The sequence below is a fragment of the Glycine max genome, chromosome 17 (genome assembly GCF_000004515.6).
Source record: "Glycine max cultivar Williams 82 chromosome 17, Glycine_max_v4.0, whole genome shotgun sequence".
NCBI lineage: Eukaryota > Viridiplantae > Streptophyta > Magnoliopsida > Fabales > Fabaceae > Glycine > Glycine max.
In genome coordinates, this window is record NC_038253.2 from 18,785,791 (window position 1) to 18,807,205 (window position 21,415).

At 36.6% G+C, this 21,415-nt stretch overlaps 1 protein-coding gene across 1 annotated transcript; it reads left to right on the forward strand.

Moving 5' to 3' along the window:
• Positions 1-839: 839 nt before the first annotated feature.
• LOC100804284 (uncharacterized) lies at positions 840-21,176 on the forward strand. The gene is made up of 24 exons (XM_006600931.4): positions 840-1,169; positions 2,462-2,571; positions 3,251-3,416; positions 3,516-3,616; positions 3,778-3,850; positions 3,961-4,096; positions 4,268-4,428; positions 4,679-4,803; positions 4,876-4,975; positions 6,094-6,190; positions 7,141-7,192; positions 7,808-7,909; positions 7,995-8,141; positions 8,311-8,473; positions 8,558-8,794; positions 8,922-9,082; positions 12,533-12,661; positions 12,926-13,043; positions 13,177-13,372; positions 15,497-15,608; positions 15,691-15,845; positions 17,931-19,353; positions 19,730-19,924; positions 20,511-21,176. Exons 1-24 carry the CDS (start codon positions 1,037-1,039, stop codon positions 20,985-20,987), a joined length of 4,869 nt encoding a protein of 1,622 aa, XP_006600994.1. The 5' UTR covers positions 840-1,036; the 3' UTR covers positions 20,988-21,176.
• Positions 21,177-21,415: the final 239 nt, after the last annotated feature.

The window sequence follows — 21,415 nt, forward strand, 5'->3', positions numbered from 1 at the left end:
CCTTCCTCTACTACCTGTGTTTGTGTCCGACCTTAAAATCACCACCACAAATCTGTTTTCATGAGCCACAGATCGAGCTCACCGTAAAACATCATCTCGGCACTCAAACACCTACAAAATCCACATAATTTAAGTTTTCTACCAATATTCATTTTATTAAATATGTGACAAACATTAACATTATAACCTGAGAAGTCTTGAACGTATCCGAACAATCAACATGTGGTTCATTCACACCACATGATTCTGCATTTTCATAATCCATATCTGCTCGTTCAGACATTATTTCATACATCCACTCATCTTCATCCATCTAACCAAATCAAACAAAAAATGACCATACAAAAAAATTAGTAATTTAAAATAAAAAAGGAAAATAAATGGAAAAACAGATGCAAAAATGCAAAAACAGATGCAAAAACAGCAAATACCAAAAATAATACACTTACAGATCAAGTTGATCCGGAACTTACGAATCAACTTGATCCGGAAGGATGTCCGTACGTCTGCGAACAAAAATGGAGGTTCTGCGTACCTCATTTGCCGCCATCGACCACCGCAACGCTCGACGCCGGTACCTTCACCTTCACGCCGGTACCCTCAACGCTGCTACCCTCACGAACAAGACGCAATGCCGCACGAAAAAGAGAAAACGAGAGAAAGCACAGCAAACAAAAATGGAGGTTCTGCGCCTTTCTTTAAAAAAATTCATTTTTAAGGAAGAAAGAAGCCAGGGGCATTTTTGCCATTTAAAAACTTTGCTGGGTGCACCAGCAAAAATGCTGGGTGCACCTAGCAACACTCAAATAACTTTCCTTCTCCATCTTCTTCTTTGGTCTCCATCACTTTTACACACCAGAGTTGTTCCCAACTTCACACCGCTCCGCGATCTCTCACAATCCCTCTCTCCTTGGATTCCGCGCACTCCATTTCAGATCGATAATCGCGATAGCACCAGCAGAAATCAGTCTCGCGTTTCCTCAAAAGCGCGAACAGGATCTGAATGCGGTGAAGTTGTTGTTTAAGAACGCGATTCATGGAGTGGACGACGCTGCAGCACCTTGATCTGCGCCACGTGGGGCGCGGCGTGAGACCTCTGCAGCCTCACGCTGCTTCCTTCCATCCTCACCAAGCTCTCGTCGCCGTCGCAATCGGAACCTACATCGTCGGTGAGCGAATTACACACTCTCTTTCTCACCTATTCGATTCCGCGAACTAACTTCGATACACTAATTGGAAATTCGGTTTGTATGATTGCGTTGTTTGTTATGGTTTTCAATGCTGCTGTTTAGCTTGCTCTTGAAGTCTTAGTTTCTGAAGGCACGTGCGAATAGAAGCAAATTTGTGTGTTGATTTGATCCGTGAAATCTGAGCCTATGGTAGTTGACTAGGGTTTTTGCTGTGTATTCAGGGCCTTGTCTAGTGATTTTGATGCCTTAGACAAATGTTATACTGAAGTCCTATTATAATAATACTCTTTAATTTTCATTTTATTTTCTGACTTTTTTAGCTGCAAATTTATTAATTAGTTTTATAATCAAACATTTTCAACATCTCACTTTATGCTAATTCATTCAATTACTATCTTGCAGCATAGTTAATCTCAAATTGAATCTAAGAAATTGCAACATAGTTAAGAACTTAGATTGGGGGCCTAAGGTGGCTGTTTCATTGGCCTTGAGGTAGCCACGCGCTGCATATATTGCTTGTATATATAAGCTCTAACTAATGAACTATGAAGCAGACACTCTCTCTCACACATATACACATATTACCGAATGTATAAGCTCTTAGATTTATGATATATTGTTTTATGTCATATTTGCCAATACTTGCTGTTGAGCATCACATGGATCACCATTGCTTTCAACAGTATGTACACGGATTATCATTAACTAGGGTGGTTGCTGTAGATTCATAATCATCTGGTTATGAACTATGAAGCAGACACTTTCATTCACATATGTTTATTATTGTATACATAAGCTCCAAGTTTTATAGAGCCAGTTTGTTTAAACTTATTTGCTGAAATAAGCGCTTATTTTAATAAAAAAAGTAACTTTCTGTTTTTTAGTGTTTGTCTAAACTGCTTTTGCTTAAAAAACAGTTTTCTACTTCTTTTAAGAAGCAAATCCTATCTGCTTCTTTTAAGACGCAAATTCTATTTGCTTCTTAAATAAGCGCTTATATAAAAGAACACTTCTTTTAAGAGTAGCTCTGTTATTGTCAACTACTGTTAGAAAATATGGGTTCAGTTATCTACCTGTTATTGTCCTTTTTTTTTGTTTAAATTTAGCTAGGGATTCTAATCAATCTATTGTCTTGTGTAAATAAAATGGTTTGCCACATTTAGAAATCTTGTTTGAGTGGACTTATTGTTGTTGCATGATGCATTTCTTTGTGTGTTGACTTGATTTGGGCTCAATTGTTTTATCTGATGGTTTGTTTCAATTTATTGCAGAATTTGATGCATTAACAGGAAGCAAGATTTCTGCTCTTGACATTGGAGCACCTGCTGTGCGAATGTCTTACAGTCCTACAAGTGGGCATACTGTGATTGCAATCCTCCAGGTTGACCATACCTGAACTTTTCATGTGCCATTATCCTCCCCCCACCCTAAAATAATCCTTTTGTTGTATTTTAAGTTTTCAAGACATGTTTTCATAATGAAGGATGTGGTTCTGCAAATGATTGTTGTTTGATCAGAAAACATTATTTTTCTCTCGATGAACACAAATGTCCAGAAAATTTTTCTGAAGTTTTAAATACAGGTAGTAATATGCTAATAAAATCCTGATGGATGTATTGTAGATGGTGCAGACAAACAACAATTTAGGAATTAGTATCTTGCTGAACCGCCGAAGTGTTTTACTTGATGAAGTCCAGAAAAAAAAATTAAAGCTATTCGGAAGTTTAATTAGAAAAATCCTTATAATTGTTCTTTGATTTTATTATTCTTGTTCATTAACATACAAAAATGTGTAAGCATAAATTCTCTTGTTCAGTTGAACTTTTGTTTTGCTTATTTATTTTTTTCTTGCTAGGTTTTTTCTTTTATAAATTTCATTTGTTTAATTTTCTGTCACTTAGGACTTGGCAATTATAGCTATTCGTTTGCTGTTTCTGTTTTTCTTTTTTAGTTATGCACCTCAATTGTATTTTGTTTTAGTTTATTAGTTTATATATTATATATTGTGATTGGAGAGTTCTTTTATTCTTATTATGCCTGTTGGTTGCTTTTACATGTAGGATTGTACAATACGGTCTTGTGATTTTGACTTAGAGCAAACATGTGTATTGCATTCACCAGAGAAGAAGACAGAGCAAATTTTTTCTGATACAGAAGTTCATATGGCTTTGACCCCACTACAACCTGTTGTGTTTTTTGGGTTTCATAAACGAATGAGTGTGACAGGTTGGCTCTGTTTTATCATGTGTAGATAAATGTGTTTGTTGTAGTTTGATTACTAATGGTGATGATTTTTGTTAAATATCTGTTTCTGCATAAATGAAGTTGTTGGAACTGTTGAAGGCGGTAGAACACCCACGAAAATCAAGACAGACTTGAAGAAGCCTATTGTTAACCTTGCTTGTCATCCTCGCCTCCCTGTACTGGTAATGTTTTCAGTGTACTTTTTATCATGATTACATTTTCCAGTAAGTTCATGGGATGTGCATTTCTGCTGTAAGAGATTTCTAGTGTTGAGTCTCTTATGTGAATGAGATACTTCAATCCTTTCTTTCTTGAATTTGACTTAATTGTTTTTCCATCCCAGTATGTTGCTTATGCAGAAGGTTTGATTCGAGCATATAATATTCATACCTATGCTGTTCATTACACACTACAACGTAAGGATGATTTCCTACGTATTTTTTTTCCTATTGATATGCTTTATATTTCTCTTATAAGTTCTATTAGTAGTATTATTTGTATTTATATTATAGTGTTTTCTATTCAGTTGACAATACTATAAAGCTTCTTGGTGCTGGTGCATTTGCATTTCATCCAACTCTGGAATGGATTTTTGTTGGGGATCGACGAGGTACACTGCTGGTATGGGATGTATCAACTGAGAGACCTAGTATGATTGGAATGTGAGTGTAATTTACTTATAATCTAGTTTTTTCTTGTACCACGACTGAGACTTGGCTTCATTGTCAGCTATGATTTCTTATTTGTTACTATACTGTGGTCATTTGTAAATATTTGAGTTTAGGCTTGTTAATTTGGTTATATCTGATCATTTTTTGTTATTGAAATTTCAGAAAACAAGTTGGCTCACAACCGATAACATCAGTTGCTTGGCTCCCCATGTTGCGTTTACTTATAACTCTATCTAAGGATGGAAATCTTCATGTTTGGGAAACGCGTGTTACAGTGAATCCTAATGGACCTCCCACACAGGCTAATTTTTTTGAGCCTGCAGGTTAGCTATATTGACACTTTTTGTCTTTACCTGGAATATCTGATGACTTTCTGTTGGTTTTGATTCTTTTGAATTTTTATAGCGTATGTTAATTATATTGCAGAATATTTCTGCTTCTACTTTTCCTCCCTCCTAGTAGTTATAGAATCTTTTACTGGATAGATAGTGAGAGGAAAAACTTAGTCATGCTTCATTCTTGAACTATTCTTTTCATAAGTATTTGGCTAATATGTATTACATTATGATGCAGCAATTGAATCAATTGATATCCCTCGCATCCTTTCTCAACAGGGTGGAGAAGCAGTTTATCCATTGCCGCGAATCAAAGCTTTAGAGTTTCATCCAAAATCTAATTTGGCAGCACTAGTGTTTGCAGTTACGTGCTACCTTACTTTGTTTATACCTTGCTTGTCGTTGAATGTGGAAGATAATTTTTTATTTTAACAGAATGCGACAATTGCGGACAATTCAAAAAATAAGGCCAGATACAGTACAGATGGGAGAAAGCAACTTTTTGCAGTTTTACAAAGTGCACGAGGATCTTCAGGTAATTGTTTTCATTTTTCTAGAATCAACATTAAAGAGCCGTTATAGCATACAGCTTATTTCGAAGAAATAATCTTTTTTTTTTCTTGTGCAAAAAGCTCCGACAAAAAGCTTCCCAAACAAATTATTTTTGGTCCCAAAATAAGCTAATACAAATTCGTACTAAGTATGTTACTATATTTGCTATCTAAATAAGAAAAAAATTCCATTATTTGTGACTATGCTTTGGCCACTATACATCCATCCCTCAACACAAAAGCTTGTGTTGAATGAAAGATCTTGAGTTTTAATGTTTGTCATCATGGGGGCAATTGATTAACTTCTCTGCTCATTGTCCAATCTAATGTCGAAAATATTACATTTTTTAACTCCACTTTTTGTGGGCATCTTTCATAATCCTCCGTCAATGTCTTTAATTTGTGATTTTGAACAACAATGTTGCAGAATATCTACATAATATTTTAGAGGGAGAAAATGATGCATAATAGACTAGTATATTTTTTTGCTTTGTTTTTAGGAAAATTATGTTACCTAATTTGTAGGAATCTTATCTTTTAAGGAACCTTACTTTATTCTTGGAGATTTTATCTTTTTTTTTCAGGAAGTTTTCTTGTTCATGTATTTAATTTAATTAAGATTAGGAGTCAAGTTTATTATTATTTTTGATAAAACAGAATTTAGTAAGATAAAAAAGACAAGTGCAAGAGGATAAAAATTCCTTAATAACTATACCAATCTCTATGAAGGATTAGGAGTCTAGTATTAGTATAAAATAGGCATTTTTGGTTAGTATTTTGTATCACATCATAATACAGTAATACACCATATCAAGTTAATATTTATTATTGAGTCTCTATTCCCTCCTTTTCTTCCTTTGCTATGTAAATCCTATAATTTTAACAAGGAATTATAACAAACTAGAGAGGGAAAAAACGAGAAAGTAAGTGACGAATTCAGGCAAAATCCTTGAACTTCTGCCATCATTGTTACTCATTTATTGTAGTTTATTGTTGGACATTGTATTCTTTTTACTAGTGTCTCGTGTGTCATATTTGCATATTTCTTCTGCTTCCATCCTGCACCTTAATCAGATATGCTGATGGTAGAGGTGCTATGCAGCATCTGTTTTAAAGGAAAAACTTTCTGCCTTGGGTTCGTCTGGAGTGTTGGCGGACCATCAGCTTCAAGCTCAACTACAAGAGCATCATCTTAAAGGGTGAGTTAGAATTTGCAGCTATGTAGAGGAACAGTTGTCAATAGTCTCTCGTAGGAAACATGATGGTCAGAATCCATCAGGTTAATCATAGTATGCTGCTTGGACCTAGGGTCTATTTGGTTTGTTTTTTTATTTTTTTTGGTTTCATGTTTTCATTAATAATTAAACAATGTGTCATGTGGTTTTCACTTTCCTGTTTTCAAAGTTCACTTTGTTTCCACCATTTCCTCTTTGAAAATAGGAAATAAATTGAACATGGGAAATGAGAATGGAAAACATTTTCTCAAACCAATTAGGCTTAAATCTCCTACTATTCTTCTCCATAGAGTTTGGTCTTGATTGGGTACTGCTGTCTTCTATCCAAAATGGTACTTGATACCTATACCTGCACTTGTGGTTTAGTTGCAAAATCTAGTAGTTTTAAAGTTGTTGAAATATTCTACAGTAATTAGTGAAATGTGAAATACTGTACAGTATATTAGGTTGATTTGTTTTCTGATTTTTAGAATTTCGGTTTGGCTCTAACTCAGTATCAAAAAGCTACTTTATGGAGTGAGGGATGCCCCTTATATATGCTAATTTGGCCATATCATTAGTCAATGTGAGATCCTCCCCCTTCATGTCAAAGACTAGACATCCTGAGCGTGAAGTCTGCAGGACTGAATATTTGTGGGTGGTTCAATATACAGATAACCTGATAGGCCCAATAACAACTAGGATTATGCTCTTAGAATTTGGTATCAGAGCTACTCTGGTTCGATCCTTTATTTCTAACAAGCTTGGTGCATATAATTTATATGCATACCTTTGTTGCATTGGGCCCATAAGTCAATTAGTGTAGACTGTTATTATAGAGCTATCCTTGTACTCTATTTTTAATGAGATAGTAATACAATTTCAGTTTGTTCAAGAATCTTATGTCATTGTTGACATCTGCACTTTTCTTGCAGCCATGGGCATCTTACAATATCAGACATTGCAAGGAAAGCTTTTCTTTATAGTGTATGTTTCTTGTTTTATTTATTGTTATTGTATATGAGTTTATTGTTGCATATGGAACTGATCTTCTGCTGTTATCAGATTAAGTCTAAGGATAGATAATAAGGCATCTTCTCAAGAAATAACAAAATAAATTTCTACAAACTAAGATTGAGTCATTTAACAAGGCTTGTCAATCTCCACGTGTAACATAGAAAACACTCCAAACAGTCCTTGAGCAGAACACCACATACTAGCCAAGAAAGTAATCCTGTCCCAAATGTTGTGTTGAGATCACAAAATGCCTTTGAAAATTCTAGCATTCCTTTGTAGCTATAGACACTAGAGAGCCACCAAAACAAGCACTGCCACAGAAGTTTAGCTTCTTTACAAAAAGCCAGATCCTCTAAATTGACTAAGGCAAAAATAATTGAAGGCCTTTGGGCGGACCCAATTTTTATCAAAAATCTATTCCAGAGAAAATTTTCTGTAGAACAATGTAAAAAAAAAATAGTTGCATGTTTCCAAACTAGAACAGCACATTAAACACATTAGGAGACAAAGAAATGAGAGGTCTGCACTTTTGTTTCTTATTGATTCTTTCTGAAATCTGAATGGTACCTTTACATATTTTTGTAGCATTTTATGGAAGGCCATGCAAAAATTTCTCCTATATCACGCTTGCCTCTCATCACTGTTCTAGATAACAAGCATCATCTGAAGGACTTTCCAGTTTGCCAGGTATGATTCATCTGGCAATTGGTTTTGAAACATTTCTTTTTGTTATATTTTCTGTTTCAATCATCTGACACCACTTATGTGCCAGCCATTTCATTTGGAGCTAAATTTCTTTAATAAAGCAAACCGAGTTCTTCATTATCCAGTCAGGGCATACTATATGGATGGACTGAACCTTATGGCACACAATCTTTCATCTGGATCTGACAGTATCTACAGGAAGCTATATAATTCGGTAATATAGAGAGTAGTATTTTTTTTACATATATCATGTATTTATTATTTTTGTTGAGACTTTCATTTTACATAATATTGATATGCTGGAAGTATTTATTTATTGTAAGTGAAAATTTTGCAAAATTGACAAATTCAACCTTGTAATGTTTTTCATTAATTTTCTATAGATTCCTGGAAATGTGGAGTACCGTGCAAAATACTTGATACACAGTAAAAAACAGCGCTTATTTCTTGTAGTGTATGAATTTAGTGGTGCTACAAATGAAGTTGTGCTTTACTGGGAAAATAGTGATGCACAGGTAGCAAACAGTAAAAGCAGCACAGTAAAAGGTATTTCTATTTGGAGTATATTTTTTTCTGAGTCAAGTTTAAGTCATGTGTTATTTGTTAACAACTCAAGTAACTGTCTTGTAGGTCGAGATGCAGCATTTATTGGCCCCAATGAAAATCAGTTTGCTATACTTGATGATGACAAAACAGGATTGGGTGTGTATACTCTACCAGGAGGGGCCTCTCAAGAAGCTAAGGACAATGATAAAGTTTTTGAAGAAAATCCAACTGCAACTGCTGAGACTAGTGCTGGTTCAATTCGGGGCCCGACACCATTTATGTTTGAAACTGAAGTTGATCGCATCTTTTCTACTCCATTAGGTGATTGAATATATGTATTCACATGTGTATATATTTATCTATTTATTAACAGACACACCTAGTCACTTAAGATAAGCATTACTTTGGCAGTAGCATAAAGTATTGAAAATGGTTTCTCTGAATGTAGATTCATCTTTGATGTTTGCTTCTCATGGGAACCAAATTGGAATAGCAAAGCTCATACAAGGGTACCGCCTATCAACTTCAACTGCCAATGGCCATTACATATCAACCAATAGTGAGGGGAAAAAGTCAATTAAGTTGAAAAGAAATGAGATCGTACTTCAGGTATCATTTAGAAGTGTGCTTTTTAATTATCTCTGATATTAAATGAAATAGTTGGAAGATGAGTAAAAGAAAAAGAGGGAAATGGATTGTTTGGTGTTCTTCATGTTGGTGAAGATTGGGTTTGCCCCAAGGATATTCAGAAAAAGTGTTAATTTTATAACTTTTGGCACCAATAGAGATGCTAAAAGGCTTTCATGTTGTGCTCAATTTGTAGTTGTGCTGGGTATTTGGTTGGAAAGAAGTGGTAGAATTTTCACTGGTTGATTGTTTACCTTTGGAAATCACTTGGGTTAGAATAGTGCACTTAACTTCTTTGTTGTATTATGCTAAAGGACTTTTTAAGGTGGGTGTCTTTGGTAGATCTTCGGAGAGATTGGTGTACAATGTTACATGTTTCCTGTTCTTAACCCCCCCCCTGGTTCCCTTTTTTTTATTTAGTTTACAGAGGATATTTTTTTCCCCTGTATGTGTATCTCCTTTCTTTCTTAATAAATTCTTTGTTTATCAAAACAAATTTGGAGGGTAGTTGTGTGTGTGTAATTTCATATAATTTTTTTTAACAATATATATAACCATGTTAGAAAGCAACGAGGCCCAATCTGCTTTCATTGAAGGGAGACATTTACTTCATAGTGCACTCATAGCGAATGAGGTTATAGATGAAGCAAAGAGGAGTAACAAATCTTGCCTTGTCTTCAAAGTGGATTATGAAAAGGCATATGATTCGGTTTCGTGGAATTTTCTAGTGTACATGATGCAGAGAACAGGTTTTAGTCAGAAGTGGATCAAGTGGATTGAAGGGTGCGTGAAATCCGCATCTATTTCTGTTTTAGTGAATGGCAGCCCGACAACTGAGTTCCTACCTCAAAGGGGTCTTAGGCAAGGGGACCCATTGGCACCTTTCCTATTTAATATAGTTGCTGAAGGTTTGACGGGGTTGATGAGGAGAGCTATGGAGGAAAATATGTATAAGGGATACCTTGTGGGTGGCAATAATGTGCCCATCAGCATCCTACAATATGCTGATGACACAATCTTTTTCGGAGAAGCATCTATGGAGAATGTTGAAGCTGTAAAGGTTATCCTAAGGTCTTTTGAGCCGGTATCTGGCTTAAGGATCAATTTTGCTGAGAGTAGTTTTGGAGCCTTCGGAGTAACAGATCAATGGAAGCAACATGCGGCTAATTATTTACACTGTAGTTTGCTGGCTTTTCCTTTCGTTTATCTTGGTATTCCAATAGGGGCCAACCCGAGGAGGGGCCAGATGTGGGAGTCGGTTATCCAAAAATGTGAGAGACAATTATCAAAATGGAAGCAAAGACATATCTCGTTTGGGGGGAGAGTGACATTAATACAATCAGTCTTAACATCAATTCCTATCTATTTCTTTTCTTTTTTCAGGGTGCCGCAATCGGTGGTGGATAAGCTAGTGAAAATTCAGAGGAGATTCCTATGGGGAGGTGGTTCGGACCAAAGCAAGATCTCATGGATTAGGTGGGATACGGTGTGCTTACCAAAAGAAAGGGGAGGGCTTGGCATTAAGGATATTAATTCTTTCAATCTCGCTCTCCTAGGCAAATGGAAGTGGCATTTTCTACGGAACCAAGGGGAACTTTGGGCTAAAGTAGTGGAATCTAAATATGGTGGATGGAGGGGTTTGGAGGAAGTAGGAAGGGCAGCAAATGAGTTAACATGGTGGAAGGATCTAAAAAAGGTTGCAATTCAATCTTACCAGGGAAGGGTCCTTCAAGATGGATTTAGTTGGAAGGTGGGAGTTGGTGATAAAATTAAATTCTGGGAGGATAGGTGGTTAGGTCAGGTGGAATCATTAGCTGAAAAATAACCGCGACTTTACCTCATATCATCACAGCAACAACAGACTATCCAACAATTGGGATCTCACAAGGATAATAGATGGGAATGGCACTTTATTTGGAGAAGACCACTGTTCGAGTCTGAAATCGAATCAGTAATCAGCTTCCTTAATGAGGTAGATGGCAAGACCATACAGCAGCAAGGAGGGGACAAATGGGAATGGATAGGATATCCATCAGGCATATATTCTACTCATAGTGCCTACCAGCTGGTTTGGGAAGGGGGAGCAGCTGCAAGTAATGATGAATGTTTTATGGAGTTGTGGAAATTGAAGATACCTAGTAAGATCGCTGTTTTCGCGTGGAGATTATTTAGAGATAGATTACCTACAAAGAAAAATCTGCAGAGGAGACAAGTGCAGATCATGGATTTGTCTTGCCCATTTTGTGGATGTGTGGAGGAGGAGGCGGCCCATTTATTCCTTCACTGCGCGAAGATACAGCCTATATGGTGGGAGACTATGTCTTGGATGAATATTAAAACCGTGTTTCCATCAAACTCAAGACAACATTTCATCCAATACTCATGTGTTCAGGTGGATGGCATAAGGGTCAAGAGATGGCAAAGTTGGTGGATGGCTGTAGTTTGGTCCATTTGGCAGATGCGAAACAGAGTTATTTTCTCAAATGCAAGTTTTAATGGCAACAAGTTGTTCGAGGATGCTATATTCTTAATGTGGACTTGGCTAAGAAACATCGAGAAAGATTTTACCATTCACTTTAATCAATGGTCGAGTCAAATTCGACAAGGATTTTTGTATTAGTAGGGGATAGCTTTTCTTGTATTTCTAGCAGGTGTTCTACTTATGTAGCCATATTTGGGTTCCTATTCAAACTGTAGCAGTTTCTCTAAGGAACCATGTGTATGGCACTCTACTTATGTACATAGTACCTCTGGTACTTGTATCTATTCAGATTAATATATATATATATATATATATCTAATTTTGCTAAAAAAAAAAAAACCATGTTAGAAAGCTGCATTAATTGTGATCAGCCATAGGTTGGAAAGGGCTACTTATGGAAGCGCTGACCAGAAAGGCTGAGTTAAGTGTCGTAGAGTGTAGTCACCAAGATGCGGTTCTTAGGTGTGTTTAGTCCCACATTGATTAGAGATATACTTAAATAGAACTTATAAAGCTTGGGCAATCCTCACCTTACAAGCCGATTTGTGTGGGGTTGATTTAGGCTCTAAGCCCAAACTTTAAAATTGTATTAGAGCCTATCCTAGATCCATTGTTGAGTTAGTCACCTATATTGCCAGTTTGCCATGCTCTAGGTTGCTAGGTGAGGACTACCCAAGACTTATAAGGACTACATTGGTCATATCTCTAATTGGTGTGTGGATCTCAACACATTTAATTTTTATTTGTAAAATGGGGGCAACAAGGATAATATATTTAGAGCTTTTTCTATCCTCTCTTTGCCCCTAAAAATGAAAAACTTTTTGATCCTTCATTCTTGCTTCCAGTGATTATAGGGTTCCTTGTTTGTGGGAAATATTATCAAATAGCTCTGTACTATGGTTCTGCTATGTGCTGACTTTGTGCTAATTCACGTTTCTTCAAATTGATAGGTGCACTGGCAAGAAACTCTTAGGGGACATGTTGCTGGAATTTTAACAACACAGCGAGTCCTTATTGTTTCGGCAGCCCTTGATATACTTGCTGGCACTTATGCAAATTTTGACAAGGGACTTCCTTCAATATCCTTTATACTTGTTTCTTTATAAAATCAACAAAACATTTATTTATTCTAATGAACTTATTGGTTTAAAGGAGGGGATGGGGTGGAAAATAACATCATCCTAATATTGAAGGGGAGGGTTTCTTGGCCCCTCATTTTTGCTGCCTCTGCTCCAAACTTTTAAACCAGAGGGTTTCTGTCAAAATTCTTCCCCTCTAACCATACAGTATTTAAGCTTCTTGCTTCACATATTCTCTTTTTGGAAACCATAACTCATACTCACTTTAGATCTCTATTGTGGGTTGGGCCAGCCCTCCTTTTTTCTACTGCTGCTGCAATCAGTATACTTGGTTGGGATGGAAAAGTTAGGTCTATCCTCTCAATCAGTATGCCTTATGCAGGTAATTTTCTTGCTGCATACTGGGATGTTGTAATATCTTAACCATACATTATTTCATAGATGCATTATGTTTTTTTCAACTACTGTACATTTTTGCACTGTCCTACTGATCTATTTATGAGTTTCTCTTGCAGTCTTGGTTGGTTCTTTGAATGATCGATTGTTGCTTGCTAATCCAACGGAAATAAATCCCAGACAGAAGAAGAGGGTTGAGATCAAAAGCTGTCTTGTTGGTCTTCTTGAACCAATTCTTATTGGATTTGCCACAATGCAGCTAAGTTTTGAACAGAAGCTTGACTTGTCAGAAATATTATACCAAATAACATCGAGGTTTCCTTCTTTTCTACTTTTAACCTTTTAGAAAAATTCAACTGATGCTTATGTAGTGGAAATATTTAGGGATTTTTACTTAAGAGGTGCAATTTGATTTGCATATTTGCAGTTTGCTGAAGTTAGCGGATATTACCCAAAATGGTTTAAAATAAATAGTTGCTTAATGCAATTCATAGCTGCATGACATAGCTTGGTGTTAGTAATTGTTATATTTATTGTTGAAGTCATATAGATAAAAGTCATGGCTCAGGTACAGTCTGTCTGTCTGTCTCTCTCTCTCTCCATGAAAATCATGACCATGAGCCATGACCACCGTTAGTTTCTTTTCTTCTATTTTTTTTGGTTATACTGTTTTATGTAAATTATGTGGCCCATGGCTGCAATATAATATACTCTACCTTGTTACATGAATAGTTCCAAATTGGAAATAGATATTAGATACTCACATGTGAGTATCTACTCACATGTCATGTTGGTACTACTCCGTGTAATCTGTGAGTTATTATGCAATTAACCACAAGGCAATCCACTCACAATGTTCATTGGCAAAAAAACCTCTTCTTTACCTTGCATATTAATGTTATGACATCATTGATATTAGGTTGATCTCATCAAATGCATTGTTAATATATATGAAGTGGTCAACCATTATTCATCCATATGTAATTTAGTTGGTCTAAATATACTAATATGTTTCCATAAAACCCACCTAACCTCAATGTCATTCATTATGTTGATATGTGAGGTAAAGAAAGAGTGTTTTGGCCCAATGAGTATCCTGAGTGGAATGGCCTGTGGATGATATGTGGTAACTGTCTTTTAGGGGATTTCATGCTCTGTTTTTTCACATGAGAACTCATTATTTGGTATGTACTTGCATTTCACCCAACAATATATATCTCGGAAGGAACAGATTTTGGTGGTTCTTTAAGAAAAATGCTTCATTATTTACTTTAGTATTGCAGGAAATCAATCCTGAAATATTATGATTTATGAGAATTACAGATCTCATAATTGGAAGGATTGTGGTCAACTATCCTGATTTTATTGTCATTCCTGTATTTTTGGGACTCCTAGTTAATTCAGGAAATTTCCCGTTTATCATTTCCTTTTTCATATTTATTTCCTTGCATTGCAATATAATGTATTTCTGATCATACAAAATAAGAACAGAGATGGAATAATTTTCTTCATATTCTGCTCTAAAATGTTCTTACAGTTTGTGACTTGCCTATCCCTGTATTCTATGATGCACCCAATCCAGAGTTTTTTTGCCCCTCCAAACCACACTGATAACTTCATATATTTTATTAATTTGATCTGTGCGGATATGCTGCCTTTGTTATCTGAGATCCATCTATCAGCCTTCTCATCAGAACATGAGGATGCTGCTCTTAAATATTTTATTGTTCCTGAGCAATAGTTTGGAAGACAAAGATTATGTGTCTACTCATATCTGAGGGATTATAATGACAAACATACATTGGCATATCATCATCTCATAATGATTAGCATGCTGTATAAGGTTTTGTCAATCATGACCACACAGTATCCACAATCATTTCAATTTTTTTTCCCTCTACAACTAAATATGTTGGAACACCATCATCATTTCTTATTGTGCAATATAGCTCTCCACTCTCAACATTCATAGGTGAACTGATGATTTCTGATTATTGTCCCACTATGCCTTCACCAGCCAAGATGACCAAGGATGATGAACTCTCACCATTACAACAGATTGTAAGAATCATATAGTTGATGCAGTTATAACAAGTGGAGGCAGCACCTAAGTTGTGACTTTGACTTGGAGCCATGACTTAAGTAATAATATTAAAAAATGAGACACGTCCAAGTCCAAATCCAAGTAGTGGTTTTTGACAACAATGACAAAAAAAGTTATTAAAATAACTAATAGTGTTGTGGAGCCATGATCTGCAACAAATGATATTCAATTTACCACATATTTCAAATAATTTTTAAATTGCACCAAATTTCTGATATGCACAACGAATTGCACCTATTGGGTATAAAAGCCAGGTTGTAGACTTCAAGAACACTTTTAATAAAATTATATTAAAGCTGGTAATGCTGACACTGTAAATTTTTATCTGAGTGAAGGTTTGACAGCTTGCGCATAACACCAAGGTCTCTGGATATTCTTGCTAGAGGATCTCCTGTTTGTGGAGATTTAGCTGTGGCTTTATCACAATCAGGTCCACAGTTCACTCAAGTAAGCATCATAAATTCCTTGTTCTTGGCATTTTAGTTTTGGTTTTTCTGAACTTCTGACCATGTGAATATTTTGATCTTAGGTGATGCGAGGTGTTTATGCTGTGAAAGCTCTTCGTTTTTCCACTGCTTTAAATATTTTGAAAGATGAATTTCTGCGTTCCAGAGATTATCCAAAATGTCCTCCAACATCTCATTTATTTCATCGATTCAGGCAGTTGGGTTATGCCTGTATCAGGTAGGCAAAATAAGAAATTTGATTGTGCTTTTGATATTGAATTATGATGCATGCTCCATTTTTTCTAATTTGCTTAAACTATATCTTTCTCGAGGATTTTAATCTTTGTTAATGTAAAATAAGAGAAAATGAGGGATATTTGGACTGAAACCGTGTGTCAGAGTACACAGCGGATGCGTGTTTATATAGGATAATTACATTAGTTATACATAAATAGAGGATATTTAGTCTCCTCTTAATCAAAGATAATATCCTTATAAACTTATAAACTGTAATTAATACTAGAATCAGAATACTAATTCTGATTCTCAACACTCCCCGTCAAGCTGAAGCTTACTAAGCAATCAGCTTGTTACAAGAAAATTTATTCCCAACGATAAACATAAAAGGTGAGCTCCACTAAAAAGGAGATAGTTTGAATAACAACTCAAGGATGCTGGTGAAGTTGGGGGAATATTGCGTCAGCCTTAGAAAAGCAAGTTCCAACTTTCTTAAAACCATCATTTTGAAGCTTCAAACGAATATTTTGAAGACGATGGGATCTTGGGGAAATCGGGGAATATTTCTAGGAAGAGAGAGCTGGAATATCCATCAGCCTAAGAAAATTCAAAGCAAGTTCCGATCTTCTTAAAACCAAGATTTGGAAGCTTCAAACAAACACTGGAGACCCAAAATTATTCAAACTTGAAAAGGAGGAAATAGTGGCAGAAATGCACAACCAGTGAAGGACAAAAGTCACCGAGAAATACAGTGACATAGAGGCAACCAGAGAGTTTTTCGCCAGAAAATGAGCGGCGAGCTGAATGCGGTTTCCAGAAAACACACTGAAAAAGAGACGATGGCAGGATAGCTAACAAGTTCTCTGCCGAAAATGAACGACAAGTACCCGAAGGAGCCATGAGAGTGCAGGAAAATGACAAACAGTACCGGCAACAAAAGAAAGATGCTGGAAAAATGAACAGGTTACAAAAGAGAGACCACGTCAAACGAGGTCGAAATGGGGAAGTGGGTCGCCGTAACAAGTGCAACGACCAGAAAGGTCCACCAGAAGAAAGGCGACGAGCAAAAGGGCTCATTGGGGACAATGGGTCGTCGGAAAAGTGACGGTGGGTGGCTGGCCGGAAAAGTCACCGGAAAAGAAGAAAGGGTTGTCGAAAAGCGAAAGTAGGTCACTGGAATAAGTGCGACGACAAGAAAGGGCCATCGGGGACGGTTTTCGTTATTCCCTCAACCTGGCTCGATACCATGTAAAATAAGAGAAAATGAGGGATATTTGGACTGAAACTGTGTGTCAGAGTACACAGTGGATACGTGTTTATATAGGCTAATTACATTAATTGTACATAAATAGAGGATATTCTGTTTCCTATAAATCAAGGATAATATCCCTATAAATTGTAATTAATACTAGAATCAGAATTAATATTCTGATTCTCAACAGTCAATATGTTAGGGCTTTACTTTTGTTGGAATATTTGAAAAATATCTGGAAATGTTTCATATTTTCTTGATTATATTTTGACAGTTTAGCTTCAATGTAAGTATCTATGCTCAGTGTATCATCATGTAAATATAGTAAATCGTAATTAGGAAAATTATTTCTTTCTATTGTATTTGTTATATAAAGAGTCCATTTTGTGGTTGAGACATGATTTTCAACATATGCTTATTTTCTTCCTATTCAATCCACCCATTTGCTACCTGTAGATGAGTAGCATCATGGAAAAGGAAAGTTTGTGTACGATATATGATTACTATTTATTATCATTTCTAGCTTAATTGTTATCCATTTTGTGAATGATTGCTCCCCTCCTTCCCCGGATTCCTTGTATAATGCTTCAAATTAGCTTTGGCTAGCTATTGCATGCTTATATGTAAATAATGTTTATGTCGTTAAAGATCAGTATTATTTTCCTATAATTTTATAGCTCTTCATATGTTGACTAGATCTATGACATATTTTTCTTCTGAATGTTGGAACTTGGAGCTCCCACAATTGATGCTTTGGCATGTGGATGATACTGTAGTTATTTGAATGGCATGATCTACAAGTTTGTTATTTTTCTAATTGAAAGTCACTTGCAGGTTTGGTCAATTTGATAGTGCAAAGGAAACATTTGAAGTTATAGCAGATTATGAAAGTATGCTTGATCTGTTTATATGCCACCTTAATCCCAGTGCCATGCGGCGTCTTGCTCAAAAATTGGAAGAAGAAGGTCTTGACTCGGAATTGAGGAGATATTGTGATAGGATATTACGTGCTCGATCTACAGGATGGACACAAGGTATATTTGCCAACTTTTCTGCTGAGAGTATGGTTCCAAAAGGACCTGAATGGGGTGGTGGAAACTGGGAAATTAAAACACCTACTGCTGTGAAGGATATACCTCAGTGGGAGCTTGCTGCAGAGGTGACACCATACATGAAAACTGATGATGGTACAATTCCATCCATTATAGTAGATCATATTGGTGTGTATTTAGGCTCAATCAAAGGAAGGGGCAATATTGTAGAGGTGAGGGAAGATAGTTTGGTTAAGGTTTTCATGCCTACGGGTAATGAGAATAAAGTAAATGGTCTTGAAGCATCTTCAGTTAAATCCATATCTAAACAGTCTAATGTGGTCAGTAATACCAAAGGTGATTCATTGATGGGTCTGGAAAGCCATAACCAACAGCTTGCCAGTTCCTCTGCTGATGAACAGGCCAAAGCAGAAGAAGAATTTAAGAAATCCTTGTACGGAGCTGCTGCTGATGGAAGCAGTAGTGATGAAGAAGGAGTATCCAAAATGAAAAAATTACGCATAAAAATACGAGACAAACCAATTGCCTCTTCTACTGTGGATGTGAATAAGATTAAGGAAGCCACTAGGCAGTTTAAACTTGGTGAAGGGTTAGCTCCACCAATGAGAAGCAGGTCCTCATCTGGTGGAAGCCAGGATCTTGGTCAGATTTTGTCCCTGCCACCACCAACTACAGGATTGGCGTCTTCCACTGTTTCAACTCCTGGTGACCTTTTTGGTACAGATGCATTGACTCAATCAGAACCCATTTCACAGCCAACTACTGGGGCTTTGGGTGGGGGACTTAAGCCAGGACCTATTCCCGAGGATTTCTTTCAGAATACAATTCCATCCCTTCAAGTGGCTCAAACATTACCTCCTGCTGGAACTTTTCTCTCCAATTACACTCCAGGGGTTGAAATTAACAAGACAACTCCTAATCAGGTTAGTGCTTTTCAGGTTAATGTTGGTCTTCAAGGTGGTGTTCCCCCTCAAACCATTCAGCAACCTGTTGTTCCAATTGAGTCCATAGGACTTCCTGATGGTGGTGTCCCACCGCAATCCTCAGCTCAGGCTGTGGTCATGCCCCAATCTCAGTTACAGGCTGCTCAGGCTCAAATTTCTAGCCAACCTCTAGATCTTAGCATACTTGGAGTAACAAATTCTGCTGATTCAGGGAAGCCTCCTCAAACTGGTGCTCAACAAATTGCTGTGCATCCTGGACAGGTATAAATAAATAAATACATGTGTGAATTGTTTAAGGTTATATGGTTCTCTACATATTTGTCCATTATTTTCTGTGGGTGTTAATGGAAGAATGCGGGAAGCAATGCAAGAATTAGATGTTCTGGATTGAACTTGCCTCTAAATATAACAAAAAGGAATACATCTTTGTTTTTATGACATAATTTTATGGATTCTAGGGAAGAAATTAGGACAATTTGCTTGAGAAAAGATCCTGACTTAGGTATTCTACTTGAACAAGATAGGGTTATTTCTTCTGATAATGACACATCTAGGAAATTAGCTTTTTACTTAACCTGCTGGGCATATATATTGTTTCACCATTGTTTCCAATCTCATGTCATGGATTTTATGACAGGTTCCCCGTGGAGCTCCTGCTTCTGTATGTTTCAAGACTGGACTTGCTCACCTTGAGCAAAATAATCTTTCAGATGCATTGTCTTGCTTTGATGAAGCTTTTCTTGCCTTGGCTAAGGAACAATCTCGTGAAATTGATATAAAAGCTCAAGCAACAATCTGTGCTCAATACAAGATTGCAGTCACTCTTCTTCAGGTACTATAACTATTATTCAATTTTAAACATAAGTAGAATGGACATCTTACAAAAAAAGTAACTGTGTTAAGTCTTAATTCAGTTCATCAAATTTGCTCACCCCTAGGCCGTAAGCTACTGTATCACAGAAACTGTGTTAGGACTTAAGAAGTCTTGTATGCTGTCAAGTGTCAATATTTGTTGTGCTGTAAGAGATGTCAGCTGACTCCTGACGTTGGATAACTGAAGTCCTACATCGAGCAAATAAAGTGTAAATAAGCATAGAGGGGTTAAGTCCAGTTGGTTTGAATCTTTTGGATGATATATCTCCTATGCTTGATACACATTCAGCCCAATCCACACACCTATTAGGCCTGTACTACACATTCTAACACCTAAGATAGCAAAGTGGTAGAGAGACAAGAAAACTGGTGATGTATGCTACTTTTTCATCTGAATATGTGCAAAGAAAATGTCATGTTTTTTCTGTTTGACATCACAAAATGTTGGTTTTCTCTGTTTAGACATGAACCTCCAAAATTGCTTCCACTTGAGTTTTGTAATGCAGTTGGGTGATTGAAAATCTGCATTTCCTTCATTATTGCAGGAAATTGGACGTCTGCAAAAAGTCCATGGTCCAAGTGCAATAAGTGCAAAAGATGAGATGGGAAGACTTTCACGTCATCTCGGTTCGTTGCCTCTTCTAGCTAAGCATAGAATAAATTGCATTCGAACTGCTATCAAAAGAAACATGGATGTCCAAAATTATGCCTATTCAAAGCAAATGCTGGAACTACTGTTGTCTAAAGCACCCCCAAGCAAGCAGGATGAATTTAGAAGCCTGATTGACCTGTGTGTTCAGAGGGGTTTGACTAACAAGTCCATTGATCCTTTGGAAGATCCCTCGCAATTCTGTTCTGCCACCTTAAGCAGGCTGTCAACCATCGGATATGATGTTTGTGATCTCTGTGGAGCCAAATTTTCAGCCGTGACTGCGCCTGGATGCATCGTCTGTGGAATGGGAAGCATCAAGAGATCAGATGCACTAGCAGGAGCAGGACCAGTTCCTTCTCCGTTCGGTTGAGTCTCAAAGATGGGTCTTAATCCTTGCTATATATAACCTTTGTTACCCTAATGTTGTAAAGAGAGAGACAACTTTGTAGAGAAAGTAAACAAGCCATTATAGGGTAACAAATATTGCACCACAACTGGAGAGATTATAGGGTTTCACTTACTGCTTGAATTTTGATGATTGTGATGGTTGTTTCTCGGCTCTCATTTTTTTTCCCTCCCCGATGATGCATTGTCTGTGATTACAGAATGTGTTGCTCTCCTGTATGTTTTTCCATGATATAAACACGAAATTGCAGTATATAGTTGTTTTGCGTCATCATACATCCCCAATGTGCACAAAATATAGGCAACTTTTACCAGTATCGTGAAAATCCAACGAAAGATAATTTTCCATTTTACGTTTTCGTATCATATCGTTCTAATAAAATTTGATGTTTT

Bases quoted from the DNA above. Each gene is read 5' to 3' on its own strand.
- LOC100804284 (XM_006600931.4), top strand. From the start codon at position 1,037: ATGGAGTGGACGACGCTGCAGCACCTTGATCTGCGCCACGTGGGGCGC. The intron at 2,572-3,250 runs GTTGACCATACC...TTTTACATGTAG, and splicing joins CTGTGATTGCAATCCTCCAG to GATTGTACAATACGGTCTTG. The intron at 19,354-19,729 runs GTATAAATAAAT...ATTTTATGACAG, and splicing joins TTGCTGTGCATCCTGGACAG to GTTCCCCGTGGAGCTCCTGC.